The 16,056-nt window shown below is 37.7% G+C and overlaps 1 protein-coding gene across 2 annotated transcripts in view; it reads right to left on the bottom strand.

Moving 5' to 3' along the window:
• LOC126483769 (phenylalanine--tRNA ligase beta subunit) overlaps window positions 1–16,056 on the bottom strand; it is a 111,974-nt gene that overhangs the window by 57,110 nt on the left and 38,808 nt on the right. For both annotated transcript variants that reach the window (XM_050106921.1, XM_050106928.1), the window contains exons 4-5: window positions 8,590–8,662; window positions 8,243–8,509 (exon numbers count right to left, since the gene is read on the bottom strand). In XM_050106921.1, the coding sequence (XP_049962878.1) occupies window positions 8,243–8,509; window positions 8,590–8,662 (340 nt within the window). The remainder of the gene's footprint in view (window positions 1–8,242; window positions 8,510–8,589; window positions 8,663–16,056) is intronic.

The following is a 16,056-nucleotide window of genomic DNA, read 5'->3' as shown; positions in this document are numbered from 1 at the left end:
TGGTTTATTCATCTGATTTGGCTCCATCTGCTTCCTCTCTCTAACCCAAGCACAAAATTTTCCTTGGTGGATGGAGCTTCTCTTCAAATAAAGAAATTATAGCCAAAGTTAACAGGTATTTTGCAGTTCTAGAAGAATCTAATTTTCGAGATGGGGCCATGGCCCTGGAGCATCAGTGGAAAAAGTCTATTGGTGTAAAGAGAGACTACATTGAAAAACAAAAAAAGTTTCACTGCGGTAAGTCATTTCTTTCTTTTCTATTCTGAGAACTTTTCAAACTACCCTCATATATTCCCTCAGGAGTCTTCCGGAGTGGGATCAACTTTTTGAAGCCTTGTGTATGGTGGTGTAAGTCAGAGTCCCAGATATCACAGCCTGGAACTCTTGATCAAACTGGTACCTCATTTCTGAGTAACTGATGAAAAAGAATTTCGGATGATGCTCTAGATCCTAAAAAAACAAAAGCATTATGCAGAGCAGCAGTGTAGCGTGGTGATTAAGCTACATTTGTGACATGCAGAAGATTGTGGGAGTCAAATACCATTAAGTACTTGTGACATTTGTTAATTTTTAAATTTGTATCAGAATGACTAATTATTATTTTTATTTAATTAATTGGTTTACACATTTTTTTTATTTCTAATACTTTGTCACATCATTTTAATCATCATGTTACCCTGTTTCATTTCCTCTCATTTCTTTCTTTATCATCTTTTTTTTTACATGGGACCATCGTCATGCAATTTCAGTTATTTTTATGTATTTATTTATTAACTTCAATTTAATTTATACTTTTTTATCATTTTATATTTTCCTCCATTTTATTGCATTTAATATTACTAATACTCATTTTGCTTAAATTTTGTTTTATTTATAATTTATTCTTTCTTTTAAATTTTCATCTGCCCTTCTTTGGTCCATAGTCCAACATGAATTTATGTTTTAAGTATTTGCGTCACAATTACCGTCAAAAAAAAAAAAATACATCTTTTAATGAAAAATACAGTTTTGATACCACTGCATAGCCAAGATACATAATTTCATCTTTTCCTTTTCTAACTGATAGTCATGTTTTTCAAACATTTAAATGTTATGATAGACACTAAAAAATAATTACAATCACATGTATAAGGATTCCAAATGAAAAAAGGTTGAAAGGCAGAAAAATTACGAGCAAATAAAAAAAAAGTCAGTATGATGACAAAATGATGCAGGAAAGAATTAGAAATAAATAGATAAAAACATTTAAACCAATTAACTGAATAAAAAAATCAAAATCACTTTGATAAATATTTTAAAATAAAAAACAACAAGGTAACTGTCAAGATTCCTTAAGCTTCGGCAGGTCAGGAATGTATCTGAACCACTATGCTACGTCACTACTCCACATATTGTAGTTATTTTTAAGATTCGTAAACAAGGGCACAATCTGGTGGATGGCCCTAGGGTGTGATACCTGGCATCGTAACACACACTACAGTATAGATGGTTTCAAAAAGTCGATCCGACACTGAAGAACCTCCCCTCTTTGTACTGTCAATGTCAAAGCTACAATTAATAGCGACACACTCATCCTTTCATTCATTTAGTTGTCATCTTGACATTATTGGCTTAGCCTCAAACCTACTTAAATAATTTCTTATGATTTCACTACCAGCAATATCCTGTATCCCCATTGTAACAGCCTGCTTGATTGGAAGCATTGTGACTGCAGTTAACTTTATTCTCTGGCATTTTTATAGTTGTGGCTTATAACTCTGAAGTGATTTGAGAGGTTTTTAGTCTTCATAATTCACATAACTAATAAATATATCACTGTACATTATTCTTTATAACTCTCACTGTATTTAGGACTCAGAGATTAGCCTGTACAAATTCCACTGTGTTATTGGCAGGAATTATTTTTCCAGGACTTCAAGAAACATGGCATCTGAGAAGGAAAGTGATGTTGAATATGAAAGCCAGCAAAAAGATGCAGGAATGGAAGATTCAGGAATTGTAACCTGCTCTCCTGCTGATGTTGCTGCTCCTGTTAATGCTAACATGAATGAAACTTCAGATCAACACCGAGGCAGACACCTTCATGGTGATGAACGACAATCCGCTCACAAAAGTGAAAACAGACAACAAAAATTAACTGCATAATATACTTGAACCATTCCAGAAGACTTCCAAAGAGAGAGTCATACCTCGATAATGGTATAAGACAAGGAAATCATCCTTACCAGATGATTTGCTTCTTAGAATACTCACTTTTAACAAACACAGAGTAAAAGTGAATAACTCTACTGACAAGCTTTCAGTATCCAACAATGTTCATGCTCTGTGAATATGTGTGTGTGTGTGTGTGTGTGTGTGTGTGTGTGTGTGTGTGTGTGTGTGTGTGTGTGTGTACACATACTGAGATAAGTGATGATAGGCAGTACAGCTCTCTAAGGATACATTTTCTTTACTACAAATTATGACACCCTGAGAAGTACATCCTTTATTTTCCTCCACTTCTATAATGAAATAAGTGTTACAGCCATAACATACCAATACTGTCTACATTTCTCCAAAAATAAACAAGTTTCAAGAATGCCGATTGGCATGTTTATAGCTGGAATTTTTCATAAAAGGTTTGCAACTGTGGGAGGAAAGGACAACCCATAGCAACACTATTAGCCGACAAAACATAGTTTGTTGGATAAAAATTATGTTGACTTATTCTGAGTTCGATACAAGAGATCTTATGTTAAAGTGGACACAAGTTTGCAAAATTCCATGTCAGTGCTGGGAAATCATAGGCCATACACCCATTTCACACTGTTAAAGAAAGATGCAACAAACAATACTGTAACATAAAACTAAGAGGATCAGAAAAACCTGCTACTGCTGACGACTATCTAGTTACAACACACAAAATGCAATATCACTTTGGTCATCTCAACATAATAAGACTCCCTCATTAAAGACTTACTTATTCCTTCAGCTCCTATGGGGGCACAGTGTGTCCGGAGAACTCACCATCCATCTTTGTAATTTCCTTCAATTCTGCCGCACGTATTGCCAACTCTCCTTGTTTCTCCTTCCATCATTCTCTTCATGTACATCTGAATCTGTCTCTTCCTCATTCCCTGAGGATTCGATTCCAGTGCCTTTTTCTCGATTGTTCTGTATGGCTTCCTCAATGGGTGCCCCAGCCATCTCCACTTTCTCTCACAATATGGTTTTCTACGCATATCTGTCTTGTTCCCTTCCAAAGCTCCTCATTACTTACTTTTTCTCGTCTCCAGATATTCACTGTGTGCCAGAGACACCTATTTGACACTCTGTGATTGTGCTTAAAATTCTTTACTTTGTTCTGAAACAACCCTAAGAGTATTAGCAAGATCAATATAACTGGACTTTATCTGAAAACTGACCTGTTCTTCATGCAGTCTGTTTCAATCTGAAGCTTTAATCCTATTTAAAATAATTCTGATGAAGGCCTTACTGGATACTGACAGCAACATGATACCATGCCAATTATTATGAACTGACAAATTTCCCTTTTTGGGAGCTTTACCACCAATCCATTTTTCCATTCCTGTGGGGATTTATCTTCGAGGCAGATATGCTTCAACAAGTAGTGGAGCATTTTAACACTAATTTTTATATTGACTTTTAAGAGTTCCAGTGCTGTGTCATCTAGACATGGAGCATTTGCATTTTTTGGGCTTCTCAAAGCAACTATAATTTCATCACTGTAGGGCACTGCAGATTCACATCTTGATCAGCTTAGGCTTCCTTTGAAACATCTCCCAACTGTTCCTCTTGACTGTCATCAAGATTTAACAGCTTCCTGAAACACTCCTCCACATTTGCAGCTGTGCCTGTTAAGTCATAATCATCACCCCCATCCTTAATCTTTACTGATGCTTCACGACTGAAGCTCTTCATTGCAAAGGTGTTTAACAATAACTGTTAGCTCTTTTATATTCCCCAGTCTTGCTGCCTCTTCTGCTAAATGTGTCTGCTCATCTATCCATTTTCTTTTATCTCTTGGTATCCCTATTTTCGTTCTTTTGTTTGCCTCTATGTGTTCTTTATGCATTTAGATCTTCTGTGCTCTTGTCTTACAAAGATTTAACTTTAGTTCTTTCCTGCCATTAATTCTGGTCCACGTGTCATCACAAATCCATTCTTTCCTTTCATGTGTCTTAAATCCTAGGATGTTCTTTCCAACATTGAGATAACTCTCTGCAAGTCTTTGCCAACTTGTTTCATTTCCTTTCTGCATAAAGTTTTCTTCAGAGAGGACCTGAAATCTGTTCTGTAGTTCAAAGGCAAATCTTAATTTTGATGTGTTGGTCTTCTAACCTTCCCACATACACTTTTATTGCTCCTGTAATTGAGCTTGATTCTACTTGCCACTATCTTCAATCTGAACTCCGCAAACACTAGTGTCAACGTGCACTTCTCTCTTAGTTCTCACATGTAACAGAGAGTGTTGGTTTATGGCCATGTGATCTATTTGATTTACAGTAATACGACATGGTGACCTCCAGGTTCTCTTACAACAGTTACGATGTGGAAACAATGTGTCTTTAATGACTAGGTCATGTTCAGTATATATATCTACCAACAGTTCACAATTTACATTTGTTTCCAAAGCTGTGGACACTCTTGATTGTGTTCAAGTCCTTCATGTTCTGAACCTACTTTTACACTCAAGTCTCTCATTAAAAATGTTATGCCTTTGCAATTAGTTTGTAAGAGGACTCCCTTTAGCCTTATTTAAAATGCATCTTTTAATGCCCCTTCAGCCACTTTAGTAGGTGCATAACACTGAATTGCAGGGATATTTTGTTTCCACTCCAGTAAACTACTTTTGCAGTTTTTATCATTTTTGTGCACTGTATCTTCACTGACTGTCCTACATACTGAAGCACTTCATCATTTTGTGTTTGAACCTCCCAACATTCTACATACCTTATTTCACTTAATTTCAATATATCCAATCATTAGTTCTTGACCCCGTTTTTTGACTTGTCTTAAACTTTCCATCTCTCTCACTATTCTTACATTCCTTTTCAGGCCAAAGGTTATAAGCTTAAGAGTCATATGGTTATTTCTACTTTTAGTTTATGTGATTTGATTTTTTTTGTGGTGTGGGTTATCAGCCTACATACCCTGAGGGTCCCTAAACTCTTCCAATAAATCTATGTTTTCCAGGTCTCCCCCAATAGTGCTTTTAAATATTCATCCAAATTCATAGCATTTCTTGGATTGCATGATGTCACAAGCTCTAAATTTGTTATCATACACTATCAGATTCTCTCTCTCTCTCTCTCTCTCTCTCTCTCTCTCTCTCTCTCTCTCTCTCTCTCTCTGTCATAGGTATTATTGCATTCATCCACACTTAAAGAGAGCTACCAGGAAAATTTTGTTCAAATCTTACTGCATTTGTTTCTGGATGTCCAACTGCAGTACTTTCCTGCAGACAACAGCATTATCAGTGAACAATCTGCTAGTACTGTTGATCCTACCTGATTAATCATGTATGTATACTGCGATCATTAGAGGTCCTATTATTCTTCCTTGGAGCACACTAAATGTTAATTTCAGTTCTGCTGAATCTTCTCTGTGGAGTACGACATATTGGGTTCTATTAATCAAAAACTAATCAAGGCAATCAGATATCTACAAAGTAAGTATGTACAATTGTATGCTGATTACTAGTTGACAATTTGCAACAGTGCTCAACGCCTTTCGAAAATGCAGGAAGATAAAATCTATCTGTTCACCTGTCTCACTGTTTGCAAAAGACTGTGTACGCATAATGCAAGATGCATTCCACATGAATGGTTCTTCCTGAATCCATAGCAATTCTTTGAGAGAAGATTGTTTTCCTAAAGGAATGTCATAATGTTTGAGCAAAGAATATGCTCTAAGATCCTGCCGCAGAAGGAAGTAAGTGGCACTGGTCTGTATTATTTTGTGCATTCATTCTTTTACCCTTTTTGTAAGCAAGAGCAGCTTGTAGTGTTTTCCTGTCACAAAGAACTATTCCCTACACAGGAAACTCTCAATAAACATAGGCTAGAAAACAGGCTAATTCACAACATACCCAGCACAAAATCTAAATGGCATCCTGTCAGATATTGTGCTTTGTTCATGCTGAGGAGCCCTGATTGTGTTTCAATACTGAGGGTGTTTATGACACTAACTCTAATTTCTGAGTCTGTGCAGCACTCAAATATTGGAATGGCAGATTCCTTGTGTTTCAATACATGTTTAAATGCAAAATTTAATATTTCTGCTTTCTGTCTTATTCCTTCTTTCAACATCAGACTGATCCATAATAGTCTGAATGAACGCTTTGGATCCATTCATTTGGCCCAGGTGACAGACATCACTGTTGCTGACATGAGCAACCATCTACAGCTGACTGCAACCTCTGCTCTCAACCCCTCCTGAAAGGTCTCTTCCACCCGGGGGACAGTTCATCCTAGGACACAAATGAAGTGGACATTTTATTATTCCCTCTCACTTGACACAATTTCTTTAGAATATTCTTCATTTCAGGGCATAATGTAATTTAGTTGTTCCACTCCTTGGTCATACTCAGTGATGAAGGAGATGCTCTCCTATGGATGGTCAGACTCTGTGTGAGCAATGGTAAGTGTGTTTGGAGATAGAGTGTAAGAGATTGTTTTGGAACAAGATTGGGAAACTAGTTTCAGTTTTTAAAGACCTCAATATGATCTTTGATGTACTGGGAATGAGGCTGACTTCCCCTGCAAATGCTGTGTCCATGGATGGCTAGGCTGTATGGGAGTGACTTTATGGCGTGGGATGGATAGCAGCTCTCAACATGGAGGTATTGCTGGGACTGGTAAGAGTGATATGGACATAGGTTTCTTCTGAAGAAGAGATCTGTCACAAAAGCTAAGTGTTATATAAACTGAATCCTGTTATTTGTATGAAGTGGTAACAATTTGCAGTTAAAAATACAAGCATCCACCAAAGGATGTAGACATAATGTTTAATGATACAAACAAATGAATGACCTTTCAGAATTTACTGTTTTTATGTGTGAAAGATGAGGATTATCATGGTGTAATGTCTCTTGCAGCGGTCTCTCCACGATATTTTCAGAAATTTTAGAAATGGTATAACTCAGTACATATCTCGAAATATCTCTTCTTATCTTACCAATTATCAATGCAAAGTAGTTTCAAGCCCAATTATTCCTTGGAGCGTCCATTTACTCCATGGAATAGCTTCTCTGCTATCTATGTTTTCTCTTATGAAAAGAATAGGAACTTCTGGCTGATTAGTCGTAAAAGAAGGAGGTATATATGTATGTATTGTTGAGCGAGTCGCCATCTTGATGAGATTCTGTATGGGAAGGAGTTTAATACATGAACTAAACTAAAGTAAGTGTGTTCGCGTATTATTTAACGGATTATTATTATTGACAGTGTCTGCTTACTACGCTGTGTTGCACGGGATCAGTGGGGAACGTCTGATTTACACTGGACGAACGTGCCGTTTTGAATGCTCAAGATATCCAGTTACTTCAAATAAATAGGCTAACACGGTCTTACCAGCAGATCTCCAGTCTTCCCCATGTGATCACCGAAAGTTAATAATTATTACAAATGTTTCCAGGAGATTGACTGACAATTTTTGTCGCACCGAGACTTCGAAATTGCTTCACTGCCTTATGGAATTTAAGTTAAGCTTAATTTAATATCAGGACAGAATAGTATTGAACTGTGTGAATGTGATAAGTCTGCTTTGTCAATGAAAATTCCCTTAATATACGCATGTTTTTACTATCCTGATCAGTGAAGCTAAATCAGGCCGGTGTGAGAGAGGTTCTTTAAACATGGAGGTATTGCTTGGACTGGTAAGAGTGATATGGACATAGGTTTCTTCTGAAGAAGAGATCTGTCACAAAAGCTAAGTGTTATATAAACTGAATCCTGTTATTTGTATGAAGTGGTAACAATTTGCAGTTAAAAATTCAAGCATCCAACAAAGGATGTAGACATAATGCTTAATGACACAAACAAATGAATGACCTTTCAGAATTTACTGTTTTTATGTGTGAAAGATGAGGATTATCATGATTCATTTTCTGTAACTTTAACCTATATATGAGAAAATGTTTATCAATATATATTTAACTTTGCTGATTCAGAATTATTCAGCAAATGATGTCGGTGAGATGTGAACAACTATTCAAAGATAAGAATAAACATTTACTTACTGAATAAAGTTCCATTATTTCAAGACCAGTATATTCTTTGGTCTGATTAAGAGGCTTGAATTTGATGTCTGCTGGTGGCCTAGCATCATAAATGAATGGACCTTCAACAGAATCTAGATCATGAGTACCAATTGCCACCAAGGAACGTTTCCTACATATGTTTTGATGAAGTTTGTCTTGTAGGTCAATAAAGCTTTCATATCTGTTTTTATTGAAAGTTATATTTCTTAGTACAGCAGCAACTACGTAAGGCCGTATCAGTCCTGTCTGCAACAAACAAAAACCTAACAAAAATTAAAATATTCATAATGTAAACTAGAAATATACAAGTAAATTAATGTACTCACATCAGGTTTTATGATAATCTTCTGAACACTGGATCCTTCTGGTTTCACTGCTCTATACCTCGGCAATGGTTTTCTAAAACAACACACACACGTTTGTATGAAAAGTGCTGGTGTTATCAACAACAAGTACAATAAAAAGAGATGTACAACACACAAGATGAGCACTCATTTGTAGACAGCCACGATATAAACTAAAAGTATGATAGTAAAAATTTTTGGCATGAGTCCACAGGACCTTCTCAACAACAGTTGGGTAATTCTTTTAACCCTAGTACAGGTTGTAACCAATCATTTGATTATGTGAAAGGTGGCCTTTGTGTAAAGGTACACTGACATTAAGAATGCTACAGTTGCAAATGTAGGAGACTTTCCAAGGTCCTTCCATTATAACGGAAATACTTCAGACACCCAGAACTGACAGTCCCTAACAAGACAACAAAATAAACATATTATTAAATTTATTTATTGGCTACATCACAGAGTTAATTAGCCACAACATCTAGTACTAAGGCTGTGAGGACATGAGGAGATAATACGAACAACATTGAACTCGTTATAGATTTTCTTTTGTTCCTTCTCCTCTGTGGCATAATCGCATTAATTCATCATCCCATGTTACAGTTCCTTCACAATTTCTGTTAAGTTTAAACCCCATGTTCATGAGCTAACCACAGTTGCACCCTTTCCAGTTTGAGTAAGTGGCTCATAAAAGTTTTCACTGGTAAAATCAACAGCAATGTCATCTGTCAGACCAATATAACAAATTTATATCAATAACCACATGACATTATTGTAAGTGAGCATTACAACCAACCAGTTGTCTGTGGACAACATGAATGGTCTTGTCAAACTGTGCTTGGAAGAAAGCTTGACTATCAACTTTAAAACAGAATGAGATTTTTCACTCTGCAGCAGAGTGTGCGCTGATATGAAACTTCCTGGCAGATTAAAACTATGTGCCGGATCGAGACTCGAACTCGGAACCATTGCCTTTCGTGGGCAAGTGCACTACCATTGCACGAGAGCTTCTGTAAAATTTGGAAGGTAGGAGACGAGGTATTGGCAGAAGTAAAGCTGTGAGGACGGGGCGTGAGTTGGGCTTGGGTAGCTCAGCTGGTAGAGCACTTGCCCGTGAAAGGCAAAGGTCCCGAGTTCGAGTCTCGGTCCAGCACACAGTTTTAATCTGCCAGGAAGTTTCACTTTAAAACATATTGCTAAGCAGAATATGATCAACTTCAATGGTCGACTGTATGCCAGAAGGGAATCCTCAATGGGAGTGCATTACTAATTGTAGTGGTATATATTGTTATTTAATATAGCAATATGTCTCACTTCTTTCAGCTATACCAATGAAGGATGTTCATGGAAAAACATGATTTGAAGCAGCAGTATGGGAAGAATGACCCACTGTCTGCGCATTTTTGGATTCATGTCCACACGAGAAGGATGAAATGTAAGTATAATGCATCCACAGGATGTGACGATTAGCAAGTGTCTTTACTTGGGATGGTTAAGTCATTTACACTTTACTATTCCAGTTGCACTTTGAGGATGCTGTGGACTCCAGAGAAGAAGACGCTTGATGATAAAGTCCTAAACTCAGAACAAATAAAGCTATTTTATGTAATCACTTACTAATTAACTAACTAAATATCTGTCATTCAGTGACTTATGTCTAGACTGGCTAGGAACATACAGTAAATGAGATATCTGTTCACTCGATATTATTATGGCATATGAGAAATGTTAAACACAAAAGAGTTCTTTAAAAAATGGTTACATTATGTTGTAGCTAGTTGCTATAGAATGCAAGCTTGCTCTCTCAGCCCTTGACCCACTCCAGTTGGAAATTGTGAGAATTTAGAATCTATTGCCTTGTTTGCATATATATCTTTTGCGTTACTAGGAACATTGTTATTCTTTATTCTGTGTACTGTATAATACAATAGTTCATGTAACTGTGTTTAACATGTTAATGTGTAAAATAAATCTTATAATTCCAATCAGATACCATCAGCAATTACTCTGTTAACATGTTATGGGCCCAGACTATATAATTCATCGTAATATTAAAAAATAAACACCAGAACATTGGATAGCAGAAATTAGCAGCAGCGAGCAGGAATATGAAACCACATAACTTCTAATGCAATGAGTTCTGTAAATACAAATTCACTGCCTCTTATTGAGAAACTGACGGGAAGTGAAAACTATAGTATGTGGGAGTTCGCTATGTGATCATGTGTAGAACACGAACAATTGTGCAATTGAGTCAGTGGAAAAATATCAGACGTAATCAAATTTTGTGTAGCAAGAGCCAAAATTATACTCTCTGTCCATCCATCAGTATATGTTCATTTGCAAGATACATCTGTAGCTAAAGACGTGTGGGACAAGCTAAAGCAAGTCTACAAAGATTATGGCCTCTTCCTATGTGCCAAAGATAATTTCCATTTCAAAAAAATTAAATGGCTTGTGCTTTGAAGTTAAAGAAAACTGGATTGGGTGTGGTGTTCTTGCAGGACTACCAGACGAATGTAAATCTATGATTGTGAGTTTAGGAAATTCAAACTTTCCAATCACAGAAGATTGCACAAGAAATAAATTACTGCAAGAAATAAATGATAATGCCACTTAAGCATTGACATGCAGTGCTGCTCAAGTCACCAAGAAAAAGAGTGATGTTTCATTCAAAACTTGTCCAGGATGCTATAACTGCAAGAAGTATGGACATCCGCCAAAAACAGCAACAGCAAAAACAAAGCAAAAACTTCAGCCAAGACAGCTAGCTACCAGACATTCTTTTCAAACACAGCTGCACATAAAGATGCACAGCAGAATGGTATATAGACTCAGGCACATCAGCACACATGTCTAAATATCCATACGACAAAAATAATTGTGAAACAGTGATAGGCTCGCAAGTTGTAATAGCAAATAATGATAACTTTCCTGTAAAAGGCTTAGGATTTTCAATTGTAGATGTTCACAAAGGCAACAAGAAAGGTAAAATTAAAATACAGGATATCCTGTGTGTGCCTCAGCTAAGCACATATCTACTACCTGTTAGTAAAATAGTAGAAAAAGGTCATTCAATTTTATCTAATAAACAAGGCTATGACACATCCAAAAATGTGGTTGCCAGTCCGTCTTTAGCAAATGGTATGTACTGACTACACCAAGCAACTGATCTAATGTTTGAAGGAAAATCAGCATTACTCTCAAACAGTGCAGAGTTGTGGCATAAAGGACTAGGTCATCTGCATTCTGAAGCTATGCATGCACTTCACAAACACCTGGCTAGGGGAATTTCATTTGAGGGAACAGTTAATATTCCTTGTGCTATTTGCTTAGAGGGCAAACAAACAAGATTTCCTTTTTCATGATCTGACTCAAAAGATACAGAAATTCTCAAGCTAGTTCACTAAACGTGTGTACCAAGCAAGGTGGTGCAGTGGTTAGCACCGGGACTCACAGTCAGGCGCACAACCGTTCAAAGCTGCCTTCGGCCATCCAGATTAAGTTTTCTGTGATTTCCCTAAATCGCACCAGGCAAATGCCAGGATGGTTCCTTTGAAAGAGCATGGCTGATTTCCTTCCTTATCCCTGACACAATGAGTTTGTGCTCCGTTTCTAATGAGCTCGATGTCAACGGCACGTTAAAACCAATCTTCCTTCCTTTCTTCAGATTTGTGTGGGCCGATGCAAACTACCGTACTTACTCGAATCTAAGCCGCACTTTTTTTCCGGTTTTTGTAATCCAAAAAACCGCCTGCGGCTTAGAATCGAGTGCAAAGTAAGCGGAAGTTCTGATAAATGTTGGTAGGTGTCGCCACAACTAACTTCTGCCGTCAAATATACGTAGCGCAACACAGGTATGCTTTGCAGGCACAAATCTAAATACTGGCGCCAAAACCTCTGCGTCAGTAAATAAATTAAAAGAACAGGTAGAATAATGTAAACATTATGCCATGTATTCTTTCGTGTTTGCTGCTATCTCATTTAAATCCTGTCTGCCTAATAAACTACGAAACTAGACCGAGACAAAAGCAAATGCGGAAGAATATACATATCATGTCATGTTTATATTCGTATTATTCTTATGCTGTATAGTGCTACAGTCATAAGCATGGCAACTGACTACATTTTTAAATCTAAGATGACTCTAATTTCTGTGCAGAATGTAATGTACTAAAGAGATGTCTGCAAAGATTTTCAAACAGAGAAAAATGTTTGCTAAACTCTCGTTCTGAACATCTTCTATTATACGCAGCTATTATTTGGTTCTTGTTGATCATTATCAAAGAAAGTGGCAGTGTAAGTAACAACAAATAGCAGTCTCTTGCCATTGTTTCGCTAATGAGATAATTTCTCTTTTTTTTTTTTATTCTAAGCAGCGGTAGCGCGCGCTAAGCAAGCCACACTGCGAGTGGCGACAGGCCGTAAACACTCGTTATCAGAATGCGATAAACAATGCATGACACAGTACAATAATGCATTTTCAGCTTAGAGTGACGTAAACACCTATAACAAAGAGAACGACACTTATCAGATCAAAGCAAAATAAGCAATCGATTCAAACCAGACGAAGCATGTGAAAAAGGAAGGGTACCCGTATAAATACCGACGGAGCGCCTGACACATAGCAATGGCTATTTCATAAAGCTTAACTGTTGAGCTTACGACTCGACCAAACTACTGTAGCTGTATCTTCATCCATTCAACCTCAATTGTGTTTCACGTTACAATGGACCAACTTTGTTTCCATTTGGAGGGGCGGTCTAAAACTTTTCTCTCACCTTGAATTTCGAGTCTCAAATTTCAGGAGCAGCTTAGATTCGGATAAATTTGTTTTCCTTGATTGTGAGTCTCATTTTTCAGGTGCGGCTTAGATTCGAGTGTGGCTTACATTCAGGTAAATATGGTATGTCAATAGAAGGAACCAGATACTTTGTTACTTTAATTGCTGATTATTCCAGGAAAATATTTGTATATACTCTCCCCCCATGAACCATGGACCTTGCCGTTGGTGGGGAGGCTTGCGTGCCTCAGCGATACAGATAGCCGTACCGTAGGTGCAACCACAACGGAGGGGTATCTGTTGAGAGGCCAGACAAACGTGTGGTTCCTGAAGAGGGACAGCAGCCTTTTCAGTAGTTGCAAGGGCAACAGTCTGGATGATTGACTGATCTGGCCTTGTAACAATAACCAAAACGGCCTTGCTGTGCTGGTACTGCAAACGGCTGAAAGCAAGGGGAAACTACAGCCGTAATTTTTCCCGAGGGCATGCAGCTTTACTGTATGATTACATGATGATGGCGTCCTCTTGGGTAAAATATTCCAGAGGTAAAATAGTCCCCCATTCGGATCTCCGGGCGGGGACTACTCAAGAGGATGTCGTTATCAGGAGAAAGAAGACTGGCGTTCTACGGATCGGAGCGTGGAATGTCAGATCCCTTAATCGAGCAGGTAGGTTAGAAAATTTAAAAAGGGAAATGGATAGGTTGAAGTTAGATATAGTGGGAATTAGTGAAGTTCGGTGGCAGGAGGAACAAGACTTTTGGTCAGGTGACTACAGGGTTATAAACACAAAATCAAATAGGGGTAATGCAGGAGTAGGTTTAATAATGAATAGGAAAATAGGAATGCGGGTAAGCTACTACAAACAGCATAGTGAACGCATTATTGTGGCCAAGATTGATACGAAGCCCACACCTACTACAGTAGTACAAGTTTATATGCCAACTAGCTCTGCAGATGACGAAGAAATTGAAGAAATGTATGATGAAATAAAAGAAATTATTCAGATTGTGAAGGGAGACGAAAATTTAATAGTCATGGGTGACTGGAATTCAAGTGTAGGAAAAGGGAGAGAAGGAAACATAGTAGGTGAATATGGATTGGGGGACAGAAATGAAAGAGGAAGCCGCCTGGTAGAATTTTGCACAGAGCACAACATAATCATAACTAACACTTGGTTTAAGAATCATGAAAGAAGGTTGTATACATGGAAGAACCCTGGAGATACTAAAAGGTATCAGATTGATTATATAATGGTAAGACAGAGATTTAGGAACCAGGTTTTAAATTGTAAGACATTTCCAGGGGCAGATGTGGACTCTGACCACAATCTATTGGTTATGACCTGTAGATTAAAACTGAAGAAACTGCAAAAAGGTGGGAATTTAAGGAGATGGGACCTGGATAAACTAAAAGAACCAGAGGTTGTACAGAGATTCAGGGAGAGCATAAGGGAACAATTGACAGGAATTGGGGAAATAAATACAGTAGAAGAAGAATGGGTAGCTTTGAGGGATGAAGTAGTGAAGGCAGCAGAGGATCAAGTAGGTAAAAAGACGAGGGCTAGTAGAAATCCTTGGGTAACAGAAGAAATATTGAATTTAATTGATGAAAGGAGAAAATATAAAAATGCAGTAAGTGAAACAGGCAAAAAGGAATACAAACGTCTCAAAAATGAGATCGACAGGAAGTGCAAAATGGCTAAGCAGGGATGGCTAGAGGACAAATGTAAGGATGTAGAGGCCTATCTCACTAGGGGTAAGATAGATACCGCCTGCAGGAAAATTAAAGAGACCTTTGGAGATAAGAGAACGACTTGTATGAATATCAAGAGCTCAGATGGAAACCCAGTTCTAAGCAAAGAAGGGAAAGCAGAAAGGTGGAAGGAGTATATAGAGGGTCTATATAAGGGCGATGTACTTGAGGACAATATTATGGAAATGGAAGAGGATGTAGATGTAGATGAAATGGGAGATACGATACTGCGTGAAGAGTTTGACAGAGCACTGAAAGACCCGAGTCGAAACAAGGCCCCCGGAGTAGACAATATTCCATTGGAACTACTGACGGCCATGGGAGAGCCAGTCCTGACAAAACTCTACCATCTGGTGAGCAAGATGTATGAAACAGGCGAAATACCCTCAGACTTCAAGAAGAATATAATAATTCCAATCCCAAAGAAAGCAGGTGTTGACAGATGTGAAAATTACCGAACTATCAGTTTAATAAGTCACAGCTGCAAAATACTAACACGAATTCTTTACAGACGAATGGAAAAACTAGTAGAAGCCAACCTCGGGGAAGATCAGTTTGGATTCCGTAGAAACATTGGAACACGTGAGGCAATACTGACCTTACGACTTATCTTAGAAGAAAGATTGAGGAAAGGCAAGCCTATGTTTCTGGCATTTGTGGACTTAGAGAAGGCTTTTGACAATGTTGACTGGAATACTCTCTTTAAAATTCTAAAGGTGGCAGGGGTAAAATACAGGGAGCGAAAGGCTATTTACAATTTATACAGAAACCAGATGGCAGTTATAAGAGTCGAGGGACATGAAAGGGAAGCAGTGGTTGGGAAGGGAGTAAGACAGGGTTGTAGCCTCTCCCCGATGTTGTTCAATCTGTATATTGAGCAAGCAGTAAAAGAAACAAAAGAAAAATTCGGAG

The sequence above is a fragment of the Schistocerca serialis genome, chromosome 1, assembly GCF_023864345.2.
Source record: "Schistocerca serialis cubense isolate TAMUIC-IGC-003099 chromosome 1, iqSchSeri2.2, whole genome shotgun sequence".
NCBI lineage: Eukaryota > Metazoa > Arthropoda > Insecta > Orthoptera > Acrididae > Schistocerca > Schistocerca serialis.
Note: the sequence above shows the minus strand (reverse complement) of the source record. Positions and strands in the feature narration are given on the sequence as shown.